Below are 19,613 nucleotides of genomic sequence, written 5' to 3'. Positions count from 1 at the left end.
GATGAGAAATATGAAATTCACTGTTGTGAGTCATTTGAAGTCAGAAACAAAGAGACAAAAAGAGTTTTAAGCGGATGGGAGCAAAATAACGGATATGCGCTATTCTGGTTAGATTGTCCTTATGAAATGTATGAAAAAAAGGCTTTATATGAAGAATATAGAAAATATTGTCATGAAAACGATATAAGACCAAGCTCTAGAGAAAAATTCTATGCTGGTATAAAACATCTTTTCGAAGTTCGGAATGGCAAATATAGAAAGAAATAATTTTTCTGAGTAAATTTTTAAAAAAATATTTTTTTATCCGATAGAAAAGATGGCAAAATTCATCTCAGTAAATAAGTACATGACAGAAGTCAAAGATAAGTTAGCTCCATTCGCATATTTGAATGTTTACTTCTATAATTTTGAAAAGTCTACATTTGACAAAGTTTGGAACATTGCACCAGTTAAGTTTGCTGTTGTTAGAAAAAGTGGTGCAACTTTTGAAGACTTAGACATAGAAGGTTTGTTGACAGTCAAAGAAAATTTTGACAGAAAGTTCTCAAAACTCGAAGAAGGTAAAGCATACAAACTTGTTATACCTTATGAACCAAAGAAAGCAGACGACTATGAATATTATGAGTCTAAGATAGTTGAAGTTCAAGGTAAATTAGGTAAAAAGATTTTAGAGTCTAAGCCAGTGTTTACTCCTAAAGAGGAAGAGAACATTGACATTGACCCAGAAATGTTCTAAAAATAAAATTTTATTTTTACATGTCAAATTTCTTTTTCTCTGGAACTGGCTCTGGTTCTTTCTTCTCTTCTTCTACTTTCTTTTCTTCTACTTTCTTTTCTTTCTTTTCTCTCTTCTTCTTCTTTTCTGGTGGAGTTATGTCAAACTTCTCAGAACCATATTTTTGTAAAAGTTCTTTGTCCTTTAATAGCTCTTCTATTCTGTTTTCTATTTCATCTTCAAGAACAGCGCATGTGTCTTCTTTGCATTCTAAGAACTTTTGTTGGACTTCATCTCTCCAAGAGGCGTCATCTCTGTCAACAAGTCTGTCATTGACAAACTTAAAGACTTCTCTGCCTAATGTTTTATGGTTCTTGTCATATTCCCAGAAACAGAACTTTAGAACAAATTCACCTTTCTTGTTTACACTATGTAAGATTTTATGGTCGACAGATGTTTTGCTGTCAAAAAGTTTGTCTCGAATATAGATAGCGAAATCGCTAGACATTTTCAAAAAGATAAAAATTTTAATTTTTCTAAAAATATGTTAGAAAAAAAGTTTGCTGACATTGACAAGAAATTTGAGAATGTTTTAAACAAGAACAAGAGGAAGTTAGAAAATGCTCAGATAAAACCTATACATGACAAGTTCTTATTTGCTCAGAATGGTATAACAGGTCTAATCGCACCACCTGGGTCGGGTAAGACTTTCACTTATCTTAAAATGGCTGCACAACAACAAGAACTAGATGAGAAGAACCCATTCTATGAGTTAGTAGTCATTTGTAGTACTTCTGGTCAATTTGACCAAACCGTCAATTCGTTCAAAGATATTATAAAGAAGTCTAAGTTAGTATGTATAAAGGATACTGAGTTGTTAGATTGGATAAAGAAGTACCAAAGAAGAGTTTTGAAGTACAATGCTATAAATGAGTATATAAACTCGAAGTTTAAAGACCCAAATGAGGAAATGCAGAGAATATTAGAGAAGAAACACTTCAGAAACAAACAGAAAGAGATAGAATACATTTCGAAGAAATTGCAATCGTACGATTGGAAGACTTACCCTCACAGATGTCTTCTTATCTTAGATGACTTTGCTTCTCATCCTTTGTTAAAGAACAGAGAACAAGATATGTGTCGAATTCTTAAGAAGCTCAGACACTTTAACATCTCAGTCGTAATATGTGTACAGACAGCAAAGAGTTTAAGTAAGGATGTTAAAAGAATACTTACTGACATTATACTTTTCCCTGGATTGTCCGAAGACGATTTCATGGAACTTATGAAAGAGTCCATGGCAGGTAAGGTTGACAGACATGAACTATGGGAGAAGTACAAAGTCATACAAGACCCTCATACTTCTTTCAGAATTCATATCTACGCAAACAAAGTTCAAATTGTAAAAAGTCAATAAAAATAAATGGTTCATTTACTCTGCTTGTTTGAAGTTGTCAAAATACTCTGTTATTTTTCACGATTTTCATACGGAATTCAGCAAAAATAATGTTTAGGGTAGAAGGTTAGATCTAACCTGTTTTCTAACCTCTTTTCTACCCCAGTTATTTTATAAGCGTTTTACATGGTAAACATTGTGAATTCGTGAGACTTTAAACAATTTCGTAGCTTCTATTTCTTCTGTCAGTACATCGAATGTTTTAACAATGCCGAAGGTTTCTTTATACTTCTTCTTGACGTCAGATAGAAGGAAATCGTCAGCTGTTGGATAGTTTTTGTTAGAAATGTCAACATGTCCATTTTATCTTCTGCTGGTTTCTCTGCCTCCCTCTTTAAGTCAGCATAGTCGTTTTCATACGTTCTATCTCTTTGACGGAGTAGTTATATTTCCTCATTGCTGCTTTACATTTAGAACATTGTGGGTTCATTTTTGCGTTATATTCTGAAACCTTACCTGCTAGTATGACTAAGGCGTCAATTGCTCTCTTTAACTCAAAAGTTGCGGGTTTTATCTGTTCATTCCATATCTTACCTCTTCTATCTTTATCTCTTATCTGCCATACACATTGCAACTAACGAAACAAAGTTGTCGTAGGTCTTAAACTCCCCAGATTTGTATATGTCAGAGATGTTCTTATATACCATATCGCAATCTTTGTCCATGACTTTGTGGTTGCAATGAAATCCAAGAAACTCATAGTTAACCTTTCGTATGAACTTCTTTATTTCTACTGAGTCAGTTGCTTTGACTTCTATTTCATCGAATTCTGGAATAGTAAGCTTTTGTTGTTGGATTTCAGGCAATTTGGGTAAATGGTCAATAATGTCCTGCATTTCATAAAGATACTGTTCATTTGTTTCATCTTTCGCACTACAGTCTAAAGTACTTGTTAAAAGTTCTTGCTTTATCTTCTGGATTTTGTTTCGAAAGTATATGAAGAAGGAATGAAGCTTTTCATCTCTACTAACATTGAGTTGGATTCATGACTAACGAGTTTGGTGCTGTTGTTGCTAACATGTTCTTACAATAAAAATAAAAAAATATTTTTTTAAAAAAACCAACTTTATTTTTTATTTCGGGAAAACTCATGACAAATTCAAGAGGGTAGAAAAGAGGTTAGAAAGAGGTTATATCTAACCTTCTACCCTAAAATATATTTTTGCCGAATTCATGAGTTTTGGTTGAAAGAATACGGTGGAGCCAAAAGTGGCTCGACCTCAAAACAAGCATTTTCTGTATAAAATTCATGAAAATTCAAGAGGGTAGAAAAGAGGTTAGAAAAGAGGTTAGATATACCCATCTACCCTAAATTATATTTTTGCTGAATTCAGCAACAAAATTCAAATTGTAAACGGTTTAATAGAAAAAGTGTTATTTTTTCATGTCCGAAGACTCGAAGGTGCAACACTTCCAAAATACCGACGAACTCAGAAGAGCAGCATGGCAGTATGTTCTTGACAACTTCTTTGAGTTCTCCAGGAACACCTTGGAAAATGCTGAAGAACTCCGACACAGAGAATTTGGAGAAATTGCACTCCAATACTACCTTGACAAACAAACAAAGGGTAAACAAAGGGTAAAATAAGACTAAAAACTTAACGTTTAAAAAGTGACATTTTTATGAGCTCCGAGTCACCGAGAAAACTTGGTCAGATGTTAGCAGCTTACTTCCCTGAGGAGGATGGAAGCGTTACATACGTAAGGTTCAAAAACAACGAACCTGGAATTGCGTACCAAATTCGCAATTACATGACCATGGAAGAGTACGAAAGGTTCTACAAGAGAAACCAGCTCTAAACAACTCAGAAAAGAAAGAGTAAAAAGTTTAACTCGTAATTGTTTATTTTTTTACTTGTATGGGCAAGCTGCAAGAATGAAGTCGACTATCTCGGTCTTGTCTTGACCAGTTGGACTGCTCTTGCGAGTACGTCTGTTTTACGGTCTCCAGCTGGTGTCTGACCTTCGTAATTGCGCATGTTCTTGAGAGCTCCAACTGTAAATGGTTCTAGGATGAAGAAGTCTCTCAGACTGCTTGAGGTAGTCTTCACGGTCACGAACCGAATCTGTGGTACGAGTCGAATCGGTCGATTTGAGGGAAGAGAGTGAGAGCCTGTCTTCTTCCATTGGGGTAGTAGCATACTCTTTGCGTAAGCGGTTCAGACCTTCCTCGAACTCTTGGTCTCTCTTGGATTGAGATTGGAATTGTGGGGCAGGGTTTTGCATAAACATCCAAGGGTTTGGGGAAGTAAGGCATAGGCTGAGGAGGAGGGTAGTTCGGGAAGCCTTGTGGTGGGTAGTAACATTGAGGTGGAAATTGGTAGTAAATCGGAGGTACTTGCTGGAACTGAGGTTGCTGAGGAGACTGTTGTGGTTCTGCAGCTTTTCGGTTCTTCTGGTTGGGATATGGGCTCGGTTGGTGGGACGTCGACATCTGTTTGTGGCTTAACCGTCGGAAGGAAAAACCTTTCCTGTCGAAGGAAAAACCTTTCCTGTCGAAGGAAAAACCTTTCCTTCGGAAGGAAAAACCTTTCCTGTCGGAAGGAAAAACTTTTTCTGAAGTTCGACCAAAAGTTCTCAATTTTCGAAAATTTGAATGGTTTACGGACGGACAACTGGAAGAGTTCTTCCTGTCGTCGGGAAATTTTTTTTCCAGTTGTCGGGAAAATATTTTCCTGTCGGATGGAAGGACTCGGAATACCAGAAGGATTTGACGAGGCAATTTACCTTATAGAGATAAATGAAGTTGTTAAGCAGTACTTGCGCAGGGTAATGAAGCCCAAGGTCAAGTTCACCACTATTTCTGGAAGGTCTACACTTCAGCTCGAGACTTCGACTGGAATTCCAATTCAAATACCAGACGGGACAGCCTACGATGGCATAAAGGACGCCAAAAGAGAAGCTCTTGTTAAGTTCCTAAACAAACGTCCTTGGATAAAAATACCAAACAAGGAGAACCCCCTACCCCATATGAAATTGGCAATTCAGTCTCTCCTTCACTTCTCGGGTCAGCCGTTCTACATAACCTGTGAAGGCGACATCCAACCAGTTCAGTCAACCTTAACGTTTTGAGTAAAAACATTTTTTTCATTTTTTGAATGAAGCAAGTTAAATTCGTCCCACACCAATCTCAATGGACCGATGAAGAGTTTCAAGCTATGGTTGAAGACGTTGAGAACGACATAGACGGCGAACTTGAAGGAGCTCAAACCACAATTGCAACCAAAATTGCACAAGTCAAGGAACAGATAGCTCCACTTAAAGCTACCAAAGCTACTCTTGACCTCATGGATAGTTACCGTTTAGATGTCAAGAGTGGAATAAGACATTTAAAATTAAAACTTCTAAACTACGAAGCTATACTCCAAAAGTTAGCAGAAATGAGAAGACTTTACCAGAGCTACTTACATGTAAGGGACTTACCTTCAAGCAGTCCGACCAAAGATGAATTTTCTGACATTGTCCCAATTTTGTCCGAAAGTCAGCTCAGATGTTTTGAACTGCTCCCAACATATCCAGAATATGAACGTTTGCCTGAACTCTTCCGCAATCTCAAAAAACGTTTTTTGGTTCTCATGTTCGAAACTTTTATCGGAAGAGACAACAAACGTTCAGAAGAAGAACAAGATATTATTTTAAACTTGTTGTATGACTTAACCGTCATAACAAGCTTTTTGAAGTAAAACCGTCATTCTCAAACCACTTCATTTTTTCGATGTCCGAACAAGCACCGAAGCCGAACACAATGGCAGATGTCCTTTCAATGTTGCCAGACAAGCGCCCAGTTCAAATTCAAATTTTGAATTTGAAAGCTCATCTGACAAACACCGTTAAGACTCTCCAAAGTAGTCTTATGGAAGAGATGAAGGGACTTAAAGGTGAGTTCCTCATGAACCAAGCTTCCAATGAGAAATGCCTGAATGATTTGACGGAAACCTTGCGCATTTACGCGAGAGAGAACCGAGACCTTGCCAGACTCATCTACCGTTTCTTCGAAGAGATAGACGCCATCTGGAAGGTACTCGGAAAGGACAGAACCTCCAACACCGTAATTCGTGAGTACCAAATTGAAGAAGGAATTTTCGAGGAAGAAGAGAAACACGAAGAAGAAGAGAAACACGAAGAAGAAGAGGAAGAAGAGAAACACAAAGAAGAGGAAGTTTGGGCAACCCTTGTTGCCGATGACACTTACGAAATTTCCCAACCCTACCCATATCAAATCCGCAACAAGGAGACAGGCAAGGTTCTTACCCCAGTCCTCAACAACTTGGGACACTTGAACCTTAACCTTCGGAATCGCGGTTCAATCTCCATGGGCAAGCTTGTCGCAATTCAATGGGTTCCAAATCCAGACAAGAAGACGAGGGTCAGACACATTGACGGTGACAAGCTCAACAACCGTAAGGAGAACCTCGAGTGGTTCTAAGAGTAAAAAAATTTTATTTTAGGGGAAACCCCGAGTAAATTTAGGTGTTTAGTTCATTAAGTGGGTTAAATTAAGGGTAATTTGGACAATTAGCTCCCGACCTCTGAATTGGACTCTTTCGTCATCCCAGTTGCCTAGGAGGTCGTCCCAGAGGAGTTGGTAGAATTGCCAATCCAAGGACGATTTGTCCTCCCAGGCATTGAGGATGTACTGCTCGTAGAGTTTCATGACCTCTGCCTTGCACCAGACACCCTCTCCCTTGGAACGTAAGGCTTCTTCGAAGTGCTCGAATGCGATTGGCTGCGGGACCATCTGAAATGACACTTTTTGTCCGTTTGGTCAATGTTCGTGTCTCGTGTCATAGTCGACGAAAATACAAACAAACAGGTTATATATGAGTTTGAGACCAAGAATGGTGTAACTCGACCTGTCCGATTCAAATTCGAATAAAAATTTTTTACTTCATGCAATGTTTTATTTCTGTGCCGTCTTCAAGTATGCCCCAGTACTTACGCTTGGAGAGGACATGAACTTCGGTGAAAATTTTGTCCAATTTGAATTGACCCATCTTTTCACCGACCATGCCCATTTCAATGAGTTTGTTATAGCCTTCTTCGTTCGTCATGAGTGCATCGATGTTCTCATAGTAAACCTTCACTTTGGATTTGACTTCCGAGAAGAATTTGTTGTAGTTGTCAAGGACTGCCTTTGCGAACTGAGGGTAAGACCAATGTTCGACAATAGGTTTTAATGTGGTTACTAAGCCACTTTGACCTTGAGTGAATTCGTACTTCAAAACAAAAGGAGAAAACCTTTCAACAAAGTTGTCGACCTTCTCATAATGTTTACTCTTCATCTCTTGAGGTTTCTTTATGGAATATCCCCATGTCGAATTCATAAGCAATTTGAGTGTCATTGCAAGTTTGGGGTTTGAAGCTTTCCTAATATCATACAGTTGTTGTATGACTTTTCCAACTGTATAGTTCCTTCCTGGGAACTCACCGTCTTCGTTTGGAATTCCAGTCGGGATATATTGGACAAACCTCATGTATGCAGCGTTAAGGTCGACATAGTATATCTTTTCATATGAGTCGAACTTGTCGCAACCAATTGGTCCAGTTTGTGGAAATTCAAGTGAGTCTCTTATCTTCTGAGAAACTTCTCCTGTTATCTCATAAACATCGTCGAAGCAACCTGTTTCATATAAAACCTTCTGACCTAACTCAGATGCTCTCCAATACAATTTGACGTCAATTGGATTTCTCAATGGAAGTTTGTTTATAGCATCTTGAAGTTCTTGCAACCTCATTGGAAGTTCTTCTGGTTCAGGTTGGTATCCGAACAATCCAACTCCTTTTGGAATTGTGTACTTCTTTTGTACTAGAACTTTGTCTGGAACAACTTTTGGTCTTGCTAACAATGAAAAGTTTGTTTCGTCTTTTGGTACAAAAGTTTCTGTCAGCTTGTCATCTGGAATTGGTTCCAACAAACCTTTCTCGAAAAGAATGTTAACAGCTCTGACAATGTTACACTTACCTTTTCCGAACATAAGACTTTCGTTCAACATGAAGTGGTTGTGGACAATTACAATCTTCAACCATGGTAAGTCTTTGTCAACAACATAGTCGTCATGTGAAGAACCTTTAGCTGTAGGTATGTTGACTCGGATATTGACATTTGCCAACGGTGCAATTTTTGCCAATTGACCTCTGAGAATGTACCTTGTCTTCACACATGACTCAAGATACTTCATCTTCTCATCTGTAACAAGACCAGAGTTCCTGAGACATGTAAGAATACAAGGTTCATTGACAATTGTTTCAATTGAATTGTAAATTCCATACCTTGTCAAGTCAATGTCAGACTTATTTATGAACGGGAAGTATCCAGCATGTTGTCTGACTGCTTGAGGGTTCGGTTGGTACCATTCAAATTTTACACTTGCAATTCCTTCAATTGCATTCAAAATGTCTGAGTCGGAGTCAACCATTTGTTCTCTCTTTGTAGTCTTGAAAGCGTCAAGAAGTTGTGCGGCTGTTGTGACATTGCCATGTGCATAGTAAATATGACCATCTAAATCTGTTACGGTTAGTCTGAGATTGTATCCTTTCTTATTTCCGTCTTGTATGGCAGCAAGTACACCCATGAAGCCTTCTTTGTTCTTTCCTTCGTCAAAGTTTACTGTAAAGGTTCGACCAGATGTAATTTGACTTCTAACTTCACGATACTTTTCATATGCATATCTTGTTCTTTCCATGGGAGCATGTGCGTCTTCACCTTTTCCTTTTTTCCTTCTCAAAGGATGCAATTGTTCGTCATGTTTCCAGTAGAATCTGGCAAAGCCGTCGTGTCCTTCAACTTGAGGTTCACTAACATCGAAAGGCATGTCCATAAGACGTTCTTCTTCTAACCTCTCTAGTCTGTTTGGATAATTGGCACGTGCTGTTTCCAAATCCATTTCGTAGCGAAGACCAGACAATTTGTCATAGACTTTTATGGGTCTTCCCTTCCTATATTTAAAATTCTTTGAAACTCTCCAACCATATCTTTCTAACTCTGCTTTTATTCTAGCAGACCTTCTATCCATTCTATACGGGGGCATTTTTATAAAAATAAAAAAATGTTTTTTCTTTACTTTACATAACCGCCTGCTGCCAAAAGTCTTTGACGCCAACCCATACCAGCTAATGAAGGTTGACTTGGTTTAGTTTGGAAACTAAACTTTGGTTTTGGTTTATCTTCAGTTTTTGGTTTCTCTTCTTCTATCGGTTTTTCGTCACTTTTCGGTTCCTCTGACTTTACCTCACCTGCAGGAACAGTTGTGTCGTCAACATCTTCATAAATATCATATGCCATTTGTTTTTGTTTTCCTTTCAACTTTTTGTGTTTGTTGTAAAGTTTAGAATATTTCGACTCTAAGTCAATGAGATGTTCTATAATGAACTGTTGGTCGGTGAAGTAAACTTCCATCTGTTGTCTCATAAACTCCTTCAGACTTCAATATTTTATTTGTGAGGTCTGTTTCTTTTTTGAGATACTAGCCGTTCCATTTCTATGAAAAGTGACTTTGTAGTTAGGGTTTGTATTTCCAGACCTGGCACTTTCTATTATTGAATTTTTCTCTTCATCTGTAAGTTCTTTGACAGGTTTTGACAATGGTTCTGAACTTTTTGTTTGTGGTGTCAAATCTACCGTTTCAACTTCTTCGGTCATTTCATCTCAGTAAAAAATTTTAGTTTGGTTTGTTTTCAACTGGTTGTTGTTGTTTTTTAAGTCGGTCTAAAACTTCCTGAGGTATAGGAAGAACTTGACAAACACGTGGTTGTGTAACTGCTGGAAGCCGACAAATCCATCTTGAACCCATTTGTCTCAATGCTGTATTGTTCATTTCATCTCAGTAAAAAACTTTACATTCCCCACGTTTGAGGCGGTTGAGGTTGGTTATTGTTTACCCATTGTTGTGCATGGTTATATCCTCTGTTAAAGAATCTTTCACCTTGGTCCATATAGTGTCCTGCTTGGTTATAGTAGTCATTTGCTTTGTTATAATAGTTTCCTGCTTGTCTTCCTACATTGTCCATCCATCCTTGAACTTTTCCTCTTGTTTCAGGATTTGGAATAAGATTTGCTGCATCTCGTGCTACATCCCAACCTTTCTGTACAGTTTGTATAATAGGTTGTGCTTTCTCTTTAAGTATACCTAATGTACTCAAAATCTTCCTTCCAACTCCAAATACACCTCTGGCTATTGTTCCCACTGCGGGCAAAAATCTGGATGCAACTCCTGCTAATGCGCCAAATAAACCCATTTCTTATGGGTTAAAAAATGACGAATCCAAACAAGGACCCCTATGTTTCTAAAGCGACAAAGAAAGCACTCATGGTAAAAATCTTTAGTTCAACACCAAATGCTTGGTTTATGGATATCTTGGAAAACATTCCGAGGTATAGAGAAGATGGACCACCATACTGGCTAATATTTGTCGGTCAAAACACAAGATACTGTGAAGCCATACCATTACAGTCCAAAAATATTTTAGATATCTTAGCAGCTTTGACAATATTCGTTGACAAATACCATCCAACAAAACTGACATCTGACTGTGAAAGTTCTTTCAAATCAGACGATATTAAAAACTATCTGCGTTCAAAAAATGTAAACCAATATTTCATTGTCGACCAAAACCATTCTGCTCTTGGTGTCATTGACAGTTGTATAAAAATCTTAAGAGACTTAAATCAACCACAAGGTGGTGAGGTAGATGAAATGTCATATGACGACAAGTACAGACATTTCTCCATGGCAAAGATGAGACAAGTTTTAAATATTTACAATAGCCGTAAACAAAAAGGTTTGGGAAACCACTCCCCCGAAGAAATGAAAAACAACCCCGACTTAGAGAAAGACTATATATTTAATAGTTTAGTCAAAAGAGACAAACAAGAAAGAATGCCAGGCTTCAAACTTAAGAAAGGTGACAAAGTAAAAATAGAAATACCTAAACGCGACCCATATGAAAATACTATTGACTATGACAACAATGGGAACTCGACAGGTACTCACGTTCGTGTTCGTAAAAATAGAAGAAAGTATACAAGAGAATATTATGAAGTTTTAGGCAAACATGGCAAAATGTACAGACTGCAAGCAGAAGATAAAACGACTATTGTCAGACCTCGTTTCAAACTTGTCAAAGTTCAAGGTGGTATACTTTCAAAGACAGTTCCTAACAAATATAAGACAACTCCTGACGAATATGCTAAAGAAGTTGAAAATGACGACTAAGCATTTCTATACCATGCGTAAACTGTCATGTAAGGTGGCATGTAGTCTTTACTTTGTCCCGTTGTTTGCGTATATCCCGAAACGCGATGTGTATGGTTTCCATCTCCCTGAGTGTCACCCCAGAAACAATTTATAGCAAACTGAACGTCGTCTTTAACATCATATCCTTTACCTTTTTTCATTGCTGACCAATCCCAAAATTTATGCTTATGCCAACCTGCTTGAGATGTACTTAAATCTATGTAGTGACTGTGCGCAGGTAAATTTTCACCTGAAATCGTTTTACTTCCTCCTGTTTCCTTTGAAGAGTTTGCACAATACAAAAACCTGTCAACTATTTGAGTCCAAGTTCCAAAACCCAGAACTGTTTCTGGTCTGGTAGAGTTCATTGACGTATAAATAGAGCCTATAGGATATAATGTTTGAAGCATTTCTGTCTTTAACGTTTGAAGCTCTGTTTTGTCAGCTTTTTTATCTAACTCATCGTTAACATATGTTTTGTCAGCTTTTTTATCTAACTCATCGTTAACATATGTTTTGTCAGCTTTGTTGTCATATAAATCTTGAGCAGTGAATTTAACTTTGTTTTCATCCTCCATGACATAGACATTTCTACATCTAGTGTATTTCATCGTCGTTATGTCATCCTCCGATGTTAAACCTTGTGGAAAGTTAGGAGGTTTCCAATACAATGCATCCCCACCAGTTCCATCAGGTTCTTCAACCGTTCCTGCAATATTTTCTATACCAACAGTTGCGAAGAAATCGTGTGTATGAGTCTTTTTAGAATATTCTTTGTCAGCTCTTGTCACTTCACTTGACATTTTATTGTCAACATATGTTTTATCCACTTTGTCATCTAACATTGCTGGTAGTTCATCTACGTCATAGATGTTATGTGTATGGTGTTTTTGTGGGTATGTTCTATCTGTCCATGCGAGAATATAGTCTCTTGTTGCATCTACATACTCTTTGTCAGCTTTGTTGTCAATATCTGCCTTCAAAAGAAGTTCATCTATAGGTTTCTCGTTTAAAGTTCCTTTTGTTGGATTTATACAGACAGTATGGTTCTTATTGTCTTGAAACAGAAACTCATCTGTCATTGGGTTTAATGTCAGTTTTAAGTTTCCTTCTTTCAATGACTCAGATATCTTAGAATAGTTTGAAAAGTTTGTTGTGTTCTTATTTAGAGCTTGCACAATGAGTTGTCGGTTGTGTTGTATTTCTCTCATGGAAGCAATATCTTTCGACATTTTTATTCTAGATAAAATATGCTTCCAATAGAAAAAGAAAATTCAAGAGTTGCTACAACTAAACCATTAGATGAACTTTTTACTAATGTCGGTCAAAAGTTTGAGACAGAGACCGTAAAGCATGAAGGCTATCGTTTTGACTACCCATTAAGATGGCTAAGAGACCCATCTGTCACAAAAGCTATTGGCTTTCGTAGAATGAAGTTTGTGTCTGTAGAAGATAAAAGTTTTCCATTTATTGTAAGGTTTCATATAGATTATATATCTGAAGGGAAACGAAAAATGTGGGAAGAAATTGAGCTAATACAAGTTGACCTTTCATCTTCTCTACAGACTGCGTTAAAAAATATAGAAGATAAAATAAATTCATGTTATGCAAAATATGCTGATGAATATGCAAATACCGAGAGCACACTTTATGTGAGAATTGTATATGACAAACAAAATTCACAAGTGTCATTTCAAATCTACGAAGACAATCCAAAGAAAGACGAACAAATATATACAGAATTCACTGCAATGTCATGGTATTATTTGCAAAGAATGTTAAATCAGAAAGTCGAACTTCCTTTAGCAAATATTTACAGTCGATATGCAAGAGATGAACCATATTTATTTAAAGATGTTTTCGACCCAGCTGCTATTATTGTTCATGCTTCATTTTCTGGCGCCCAAAACTCTTTCTTATGCTTGGCAAATGACTTTTACGAAAAACCTACAAAGTTATATGAACCACCGAGTGGAAGTATTTCAGACTTTCAAGTATGGTTTACTACAGATGGAAGAAAAAGAATAATTCCATTATACCATGCGTTTTACTTAGAACTTAGTTTCATATACAACTACTATCGAACGGTAAAAATATAATTTTTTAATACGGTTGAGGTGTTGGATTTGGTTGCCAACTAGACTGTGGTGCAGGTTCAGGCTGTTGTATAACAGGAGCTTGTTCTTCTGGTTCAGGGTCTTTAGGTATAATACCAACGAACTGACCTACTCTTTTACCAATATTTTTGACACCGTTCCAAATTCCTCTTCCGACGGTTTTTATTCCATTCCATATACCTCTTCCAACATTTCGAAAGAAGTTTCCTATCTTACTGAAGAAACCCATTTTACTATATGTAAAAATCTAATGTCCGCCTAGTCTCTTACGTTTCCTGTTGAGTTCCATAGCATTCTTTAACTGGAGCTCATACATTCTGTTTCTCCTCTGGTAGAAAACATATTCTGGGTCAACTCCTGTGTTCGCGTCATCTGCATAAAGTTGTTTATATCCACTTCAGGGTTTGTATAAAACTCTTTCCATCTCATATTTGCATACCATGGTGGCAAACCTAACGCAGCGTCATTTGACATGGCAGTTTGCATTTGTACATCTGTTGGCACTTGACCATAGTTTGCCATTGCAGTTTGTATTCTAACTTCATTTGGAATATTCTCTGGGTTTGGTTGTCCAGGTTGCTGTGCATTCGCTAAGTTCTGTGCGTCCATTTAATATTAGATAAAAATATCTCTTACGAGTACATATGCTGAACATTTGCTGGTATTGGTTCATCTTCATATTCTCTGTACCTTTCTGCCACGTCAAATAAGTAAATGACACAATGGAAAAAACCTAAAACAAGTAGTCCTATTTCAAACCACATTTACTTACTAGTAAAATTTCTTTGTTATGACACTTTCTCCAGTTTATAGGACCTCTCTCATATTCTATCTTGTCATATATAAACTCATAGTCATGTATGTCCTCTAACCATCTCATGACACTTTCCAAACCACTTTTATCGGATGTAAAGTAAAAGCATGGATGGTTATGTAAAACGTCTAAAGTTTCTAAAGAGTCTCTCAAAGTCCAGTCTACTTGGTATTGAAAATCCCATGTGTTATAGAACGGCGGGTCCACTATAAAGAAAACATTTTCCTTGTCTTTATATTTTTCATACAACTCTGTCCAATGACATCTCACAAACTCTATACCCTCAATATATTTTTCTATGTTCTCTTTGAAAACATTTGTATAGTTAAGATATAAAACTTTTGACATAAGTGTTTCAATGTCATGAACTCTTATAGCACCACTATATAATAGTCTAGCAGATATACTATCCCAGTCAATATACTCTGCCTTTTTCAAAACCTCTCTGACAGTATTTTTCTTATCTAATGGTATACGTTCCATCTTACCTATAGGTATCTTTTCTTTTAACTCTTTCAATATTTTGTTTGTGTCTGGTATATGTTTGAGACGGTTCATATAGTTGTCGAAGTCATTGCATATAATCTTTGAGTCAGGAAATATTGTATGGCACAAATGAGATATATAGAAACTTCCACCGAACAAGTCTACAAATGTTAGACCATTCGGTAGTTTCTTAAGTTCTCTCAATAGAATATCTTTACATCTACTCTTATTTCCAAAGAAGGGTAACGGTGGTTTTGTAAAATTCATTTTATATATATAATAAAAATGTTTTTTCCTGAAAAGTGACAGAAAAGTGACAAAACATGTACGAAGAAGTCTTGAAAATTCAAGAGGGTAGAAAAGAGGTTAGAAAAGAGGTTATATCTAACCTTCTACCCTAAACATTATTTTTGTCTGATTTTACGAAGAAGTCTTGACAAAACATGAAAACATATATAATTTGTGAAAAGCTCCTGGAAGACCCGTATATAAGAACTTCATTTATACTAAACATCTTCGGGGCTAGAAGGGGCGCAGCCCCTGGAAGCCCCACTACCTTTTTTTTTTTTTTTTTTTTTTTTGTTAGAAATTAATGAATTTTGTTATAATTCTCCAGATTATATTTTAGAACATTTCGAAGAATTTTTGGAGGATTTCAAAGAAAAGAATAATTTAATAGACTAAAAAATTTATTATTTTTATTTATTGTGAATTTTAAATTGTCACTTTTTAAGTGTTACTCCCTATTGAAAGTGTCACTTTTTGGGTGTCACTTTTCGGGAATTCTTATATATTGGGTGTCGTTCTGTCCTTTCCGAGTACCTTCCAGATAGCGTCTATCTCTTCGAAGAAACGGTAGATGAGTCTGGCAAGGTCTCGGTTCTCTCTCTCGTAATTGCGCAAGGTTTCCGTGAAATCGTTCAGGCATTTCTCATTGGAAGCTTGGTTCATGAGGACATCGGCTTTGAGATTGGTCATCTCTGTCATAAGACTACTTTGGAGAGTCTTAATGGTGTTTGTCAGATGAGCTTTCAATTGGGCAATTTGAATTTGAATTGGGCGCTTGTCTGGCAACCTTGAAAGGACATCTGCCATTGTGTTCGGCTTCGGTGCTTGTTCGGACATCGAAAAAATGAAGTGGTTTGAGAATGACGGTTTTACTTCAAAAAGCGGGTTATGACAGTTAAGTCATACAACAAGTTTAAAATAATATCTTGCTCTTCTTCTGAACGTTTGTTGTCTCTTCCGATAAAAGTTTCGAACATGAGAACCAAAAAACGTTTTTTGAGGAACCGAAAGAGTTCAGGCAAATTTTCATATTCTGGATATGTTGGGAGCAGTTCAAAACATCTGAGCTGACTTTCGGACAAAATTGGGACAATGTCAGAAAATTCATCTTTGGTCGGACTGCTTGAAGGTAAGTCCCTTACATGTAAGTAGCTCTGGTAAAGTCTTCTCATTTCTGCTAACTTTTGGAGTATAGCTTCGCAGTTTAGAAGTTTTAATTTTAATTGTCTTATTCCACTCTTTACTTCTAAACGGTAAGTATCCATGAGGTCAAGAGTAGCTTTGGTAGCTTTAAGTGGAGCTATCTGTTCCTTGACTTGTGCAATTTTGGTTGCAATTGTGGTTTGAGCTCCTTCAAGTTCGCCGTCTATGTCGTTCTCAACGCCTTCAACCATGGCTTGAAACTCTTCATCGGTCCATTGAGTTTGGTGTGGGACGAATTTAACTTGCTTCATTCAAAAAATGAAAAAAAATGTTTTTACTCTAAACGTGCCATGTATATGGCTATAAGAAACTTACCAGAAGGCTTCTTCTTCACATGAGTCTTTGGCAACTTGAGAGTTCTTGTTGGAGTTGGGTCTGGAATTTCAATTCTCTCTCGAGCGCAACAACAGATGTCAGAATAACATTCCCCACTGTCTTTCTTGCCACCATAAACTGTGTATTGACAGAACTTGCATTTACAGGAAGACCGGTCAATACAAGGTTCACAGTTGAAATAGTTGTACTCATACCTGGTGAGTACGAGTGTGAGTAAAAACATAAAAAAGTGAGTTAAAATGAGATGTTTACTGAACTGGCTGAATGTCGCCTTCACAGGTTATGTAGAACAGCTGACCAGAGAAGTGAAGGAGACCCTTGAGAATTTGGTTCATTCTTGGGAAAGGGTTCTCTCTGTTTGGAAGTAGTATCCAAGGACGCTTGGCAAAGAACTTTATAATGGCTTCCTTCTTTGCTTGCTTTATGTCGTCGAAAGGAGTGTTTTCTGGTATTTGAATTGGAATTCCAGTCGAAGTCTCGAGATTCAAGGCAGCCCTTCCCGTTATCCAACCGTTAACAAGCTTGCCTTTTACATTCTGCCTGAGGAAGTCTTTAACAAGCTCGTTAATTTCAATTAGGTAAATTGCCTCGTCGGTAGGTTCGACCTCGACCATTGCTACTGTCAGAAAAAGTACTGCTACTGTCAGTAAAAGTACTGCTACTGTCAGTAAAAAGGAAAATTTGAGAGGGTTTTCGACGATAAAGTACTGCTACTGTCAGTAAAAGTACTGCTACTGTCAGAAAAAGTACTGCTACTGTCAGTAAAAGTACTGCTACTGTCAGTAAAAGTACTGCTAGTAGCAGAGATTTTTATCGTTGTGGTCCGACAGGACACAAACGGATGACTGACGTTCCTCTTCCTGAATGCCTTCCAAAGCCAGAAGAACCGAAAGCTGCAGAACCACAACAGTCTCCTCAGCAACCTCAGTTCCAGCAAGTACCTCCGAATTACTACCAATTTCCACCACAAGGCTTCCCGAACTACCCTCCTCAGCCTATGCCTTACTTCCCCAACCCTTGGTTGTTCCAGCAAGCTCCACCCCAGCAATTCCAATTCCAATCTCAATCGAAGAGAGACCAAGACTTCGAAGAAGGTCTGAACCGCTTACGCAAAGAGTATGCTACAGCTCCAATGGAAGACGACAGGCTTTCAGTCTCTTCCCTCAAATCGACCGATTCGACTCGTACCACAGATTCGGCTCGTGACCGTGAAGACTACCTCAAGCAGTCTGAGAGACTCTTCATCCTACAACCATTTACAGTTGGAGCTCTCAAGAACATGCGCAATTACGAAGGTCAGACACCAGCTGGAGACCGCAAAACAGACGTACTCGCAAGAGCCGTCCAGCTCGTCAAAACAAAGACGGAGATAGTCGACTTCATTCTTGCAGCTTGCCCTTACAAGTAAAAAATAAACAATTACGAATTAAACTTTTTACTCTTTCTTTTCTGAGTTGTTTAGAGCTGGTTTCTCTTGTAGAAACCTTTCGTACTCTTCCATGGTCATGTAATTGCGAATTTGGTACGCAATTCCAGGTTCGTTGTTTTTGAACCTGATGTATGTAACGCTTCCATCCTCCTCAGGGAAGTAAGCTGCTAACATCTGACCAAGTTTTCTCGGTGACTCGGAGCTCATAAAAATGTCACTTTTTAAACGTTAAGTTTTTAGTCTTAATTTACCCTTTGTTTGTCAAGGTAGTATTGGAGTGCAATTTCTCCAAATTCTCTGTGTCGGAGTTCTTCAGCATTTTCCAAGGTGTACCTGGAGAACTCAAAGAAGTTGTCAAGAAGATACTGCCATGCTGCTCTTCTGAGTTCGTCGGTATTTTGGAAGTGTTGCACCTTCGAGTCTTCGGACATGAAAAAAATGACACTTTTTCTATTAAACCGTTTTGGCATTTCTCATGAGTGAGTATAGTTCTACCGAACCATTGGAAGAGAAGAAGTACCCTTGCTGGCAAAAGACAAAAATAGTTGCCTTAGTTGTCATTGCAATTGTACTCGTAATTGAATTCATTGTACTTCTCTTCACGTACATAAAACTCAGCAATGGTATTTGCTTTAAGAAGCTACCATCTTACTAAGACTAAACACTTACATTTTTCAAGCTTGACTTTTTACAATTTGAACTTTGTTTGCGTAGATATGAATTCTGAAAGAAGAATGAGGGTCTTGTATGACTTTGTACTTCTCCCATAGTTCATGTCTGTCAAACTTACCTGCCATGGACTCTTTCATAAGTTCCATGAAATCGTCTTCGGACAATCCGGGGAAAAGTATAATGTCAGTCAGTATTCTTTTAACATCCTTACTTAAACTCTTTGCTGTCTGTACACAAATGACAACTGAGATGTTAAAGTGTCTGAGCTTCTTAAGAATTCGACACATATCTTGTTCTCTGTTCTTTAACAAAGGATGAGAGGCGAAATCATCTAAGATAAGAAGACACCTATGATGGTGCGTTTTCCAATCGTAAGATTGCAATTTCTTCGAAATGTATTCTATCTCTTTCTGTTTGTTTCTGAAGTGTTTCTTCTCTAATATTCTCTGCATTTCCTCATTAGGGTCTTTGAACTTAGAATTTATATACTCATTTATTGCATTATACTTCAAAACTCTTCTTTGGTACTTCTTTATCCAATCTAACAACTTAGTATCCTTTATACATACTAACTTAGACTTCTTTATAATATCTTTGAACGAATTGACGGTTTGGTCAAATTGACCAGAAGTCGAACAAATAACAACTAACTCATAGAATGGGTTCTTCTCATCTAGTTCTTGTTGTTGTGCAGCCATTTTAAGATAAGTGAAAGTCTTACCAGACCCAGGTGGTGCAATTAGACCTGTTATACCATTCTGAGCAAATAAGAACTTGTCATGTATAGGCTTTATCTGAGCATTTTCTAACTTCCTCTTGTTCTTGTTTAAAACATTCTCAAATTTTTTGTCAATGTCAGCAAAC

At 37.4% G+C, this 19,613-nt stretch overlaps 18 protein-coding genes and 3 pseudogenes across 21 annotated transcripts, besides 5 other annotated features; 8 read left to right on the top strand and 13 right to left on the bottom strand.

The window, feature by feature from the left end:
• Positions 1-15,405: part of a mobile genetic element that runs on past the window's edge.
• On the top strand, positions 317-736 carry TVAGG3_0086820 (protein of unknown function, DUF4108 family; the record flags this gene model as incomplete). Its single annotated transcript, XM_001289706.2, has 1 exon — positions 317-736. One exon carries the CDS (start codon positions 317-319, stop codon positions 734-736), a length of 420 nt encoding a protein of 139 aa, XP_001289707.2.
• On the bottom strand, positions 753-1,175 carry TVAGG3_0086810 (uncharacterized protein; the record flags this gene model as incomplete). The annotated part of the gene is made up of 1 exon (XM_001295213.2): positions 753-1,175. A coding segment is annotated over one exon (423 nt), but the record flags the coding sequence as incomplete, so codon positions are not given.
• Positions 1,260-2,132, top strand: TVAGG3_0086800 (protein of unknown function, DUF4106 family; the record flags this gene model as incomplete). Its single annotated transcript, XM_051222306.1, has 1 exon — positions 1,260-2,132. The coding sequence occupies one exon, from the start codon at positions 1,260-1,262 to the stop codon at positions 2,130-2,132; it is 873 nt and encodes a 290-aa protein (XP_051107292.1).
• TVAGG3_0086790 lies at positions 2,283-2,836 on the bottom strand (annotated as a pseudogene). Its single transcript has one exon. A coding segment is annotated over exon 1 (554 nt).
• TVAGG3_0086780 lies at positions 3,795-3,994 on the top strand (annotated as a pseudogene). Its single transcript has one exon. A coding segment is annotated over exon 1 (200 nt).
• Positions 4,023-4,566, bottom strand: TVAGG3_0086770 (annotated as a pseudogene). The gene has a single exon. A coding segment is annotated over exon 1 (544 nt).
• Positions 4,854-5,243, top strand: TVAGG3_0086760 (uncharacterized protein; the record flags this gene model as incomplete). The annotated part of the gene is made up of 1 exon (XM_051222305.1): positions 4,854-5,243. One exon carries the CDS (start codon positions 4,854-4,856, stop codon positions 5,241-5,243), a length of 390 nt encoding a protein of 129 aa, XP_051107291.1.
• TVAGG3_0086750 (uncharacterized protein) lies at positions 5,270-5,854 on the top strand (the record flags this gene model as incomplete). The annotated part of the gene is made up of 1 exon (XM_051222304.1): positions 5,270-5,854. One exon carries the CDS (start codon positions 5,270-5,272, stop codon positions 5,852-5,854), a length of 585 nt encoding a protein of 194 aa, XP_051107290.1.
• On the top strand, positions 5,887-6,597 carry TVAGG3_0086740 (cytochrome B-C1 complex subunit 6, mitochondrial family; the record flags this gene model as incomplete). Its single annotated transcript, XM_051222303.1, has 1 exon — positions 5,887-6,597. The coding sequence occupies one exon, from the start codon at positions 5,887-5,889 to the stop codon at positions 6,595-6,597; it is 711 nt and encodes a 236-aa protein (XP_051107289.1).
• On the bottom strand, positions 6,646-6,909 carry TVAGG3_0086730 (uncharacterized protein; the record flags this gene model as incomplete). Its single annotated transcript, XM_051222302.1, has 1 exon — positions 6,646-6,909. One exon carries the CDS (start codon positions 6,907-6,909, stop codon positions 6,646-6,648), a length of 264 nt encoding a protein of 87 aa, XP_051107288.1.
• TVAGG3_0086720 (uncharacterized protein) lies at positions 8,642-9,184 on the bottom strand (the record flags this gene model as incomplete). Its single annotated transcript, XM_051222301.1, has 1 exon — positions 8,642-9,184. A coding segment is annotated over one exon (543 nt), but the record flags the coding sequence as incomplete, so codon positions are not given.
• Positions 9,229-9,453, bottom strand: TVAGG3_0086710 (phage tail repeat-like family; the record flags this gene model as incomplete). The annotated part of the gene is made up of 1 exon (XM_051222300.1): positions 9,229-9,453. The coding sequence occupies one exon, from the start codon at positions 9,451-9,453 to the stop codon at positions 9,229-9,231; it is 225 nt and encodes a 74-aa protein (XP_051107286.1).
• Positions 9,830-9,985, bottom strand: TVAGG3_0086700 (uncharacterized protein; the record flags this gene model as incomplete). Its single annotated transcript, XM_051222299.1, has 1 exon — positions 9,830-9,985. The coding sequence occupies one exon, from the start codon at positions 9,983-9,985 to the stop codon at positions 9,830-9,832; it is 156 nt and encodes a 51-aa protein (XP_051107285.1).
• Positions 10,005-10,406, bottom strand: TVAGG3_0086690 (uncharacterized protein; the record flags this gene model as incomplete). The annotated part of the gene is made up of 1 exon (XM_051222298.1): positions 10,005-10,406. The coding sequence occupies one exon, from the start codon at positions 10,404-10,406 to the stop codon at positions 10,005-10,007; it is 402 nt and encodes a 133-aa protein (XP_051107284.1).
• TVAGG3_0086680 (phage tail repeat-like family) lies at positions 11,777-12,636 on the bottom strand (the record flags this gene model as incomplete). The annotated part of the gene is made up of 1 exon (XM_051222297.1): positions 11,777-12,636. A coding segment is annotated over one exon (860 nt), but the record flags the coding sequence as incomplete, so codon positions are not given.
• TVAGG3_0086670 (uncharacterized protein) lies at positions 12,655-13,503 on the top strand (the record flags this gene model as incomplete). Its single annotated transcript, XM_051222296.1, has 1 exon — positions 12,655-13,503. The coding sequence occupies one exon, from the start codon at positions 12,655-12,657 to the stop codon at positions 13,501-13,503; it is 849 nt and encodes a 282-aa protein (XP_051107282.1).
• Positions 15,310-15,405: a terminal%2Cinverted (terminal inverted repeat of Maverick-3 transposon ID:TVAGG3_0086660).
• Positions 15,402-15,614: a mobile genetic element.
• Positions 15,615-15,978: 364 nt separating this feature from the next.
• On the bottom strand, positions 15,979-16,563 carry TVAGG3_0086640 (uncharacterized protein; the record flags this gene model as incomplete). The annotated part of the gene is made up of 1 exon (XM_051222295.1): positions 15,979-16,563. One exon carries the CDS (start codon positions 16,561-16,563, stop codon positions 15,979-15,981), a length of 585 nt encoding a protein of 194 aa, XP_051107281.1.
• Positions 16,564-16,586: 23 nt separating this feature from the next.
• TVAGG3_0086630 (uncharacterized protein) lies at positions 16,587-16,871 on the bottom strand (the record flags this gene model as incomplete). The annotated part of the gene is made up of 1 exon (XM_051222294.1): positions 16,587-16,871. One exon carries the CDS (start codon positions 16,869-16,871, stop codon positions 16,587-16,589), a length of 285 nt encoding a protein of 94 aa, XP_051107280.1.
• A 618-nt stretch (positions 16,872-17,489) lies between these two features.
• TVAGG3_0086620 (beta-sandwich domain of Sec23/24 family) lies at positions 17,490-18,056 on the top strand (the record flags this gene model as incomplete). Its single annotated transcript, XM_001291710.1, has 1 exon — positions 17,490-18,056. One exon carries the CDS (start codon positions 17,490-17,492, stop codon positions 18,054-18,056), a length of 567 nt encoding a protein of 188 aa, XP_001291711.1.
• Positions 18,057-18,083: 27 nt separating this feature from the next.
• TVAGG3_0086610 (uncharacterized protein) lies at positions 18,084-18,284 on the bottom strand (the record flags this gene model as incomplete). Its single annotated transcript, XM_051222293.1, has 1 exon — positions 18,084-18,284. The coding sequence occupies one exon, from the start codon at positions 18,282-18,284 to the stop codon at positions 18,084-18,086; it is 201 nt and encodes a 66-aa protein (XP_051107279.1).
• Positions 18,285-18,319: 35 nt separating this feature from the next.
• Positions 18,320-18,508, bottom strand: TVAGG3_0086600 (uncharacterized protein; the record flags this gene model as incomplete). Its single annotated transcript, XM_051222292.1, has 1 exon — positions 18,320-18,508. One exon carries the CDS (start codon positions 18,506-18,508, stop codon positions 18,320-18,322), a length of 189 nt encoding a protein of 62 aa, XP_051107278.1.
• Positions 18,509-18,616: 108 nt separating this feature from the next.
• Positions 18,617-18,851: a mobile genetic element.
• Positions 18,770-19,613: part of a mobile genetic element that runs on past the window's edge.

This window comes from Trichomonas vaginalis, chromosome IV, assembly GCF_026262505.1.
Source record: "Trichomonas vaginalis G3 chromosome IV, whole genome shotgun sequence".
Lineage (NCBI taxonomy): Eukaryota > Parabasalia > Trichomonadida > Trichomonadidae > Trichomonas > Trichomonas vaginalis.
The sequence above is the reverse complement of the archived record's forward strand: the minus strand, read 5'-3'. Positions and strand labels throughout refer to the sequence as shown.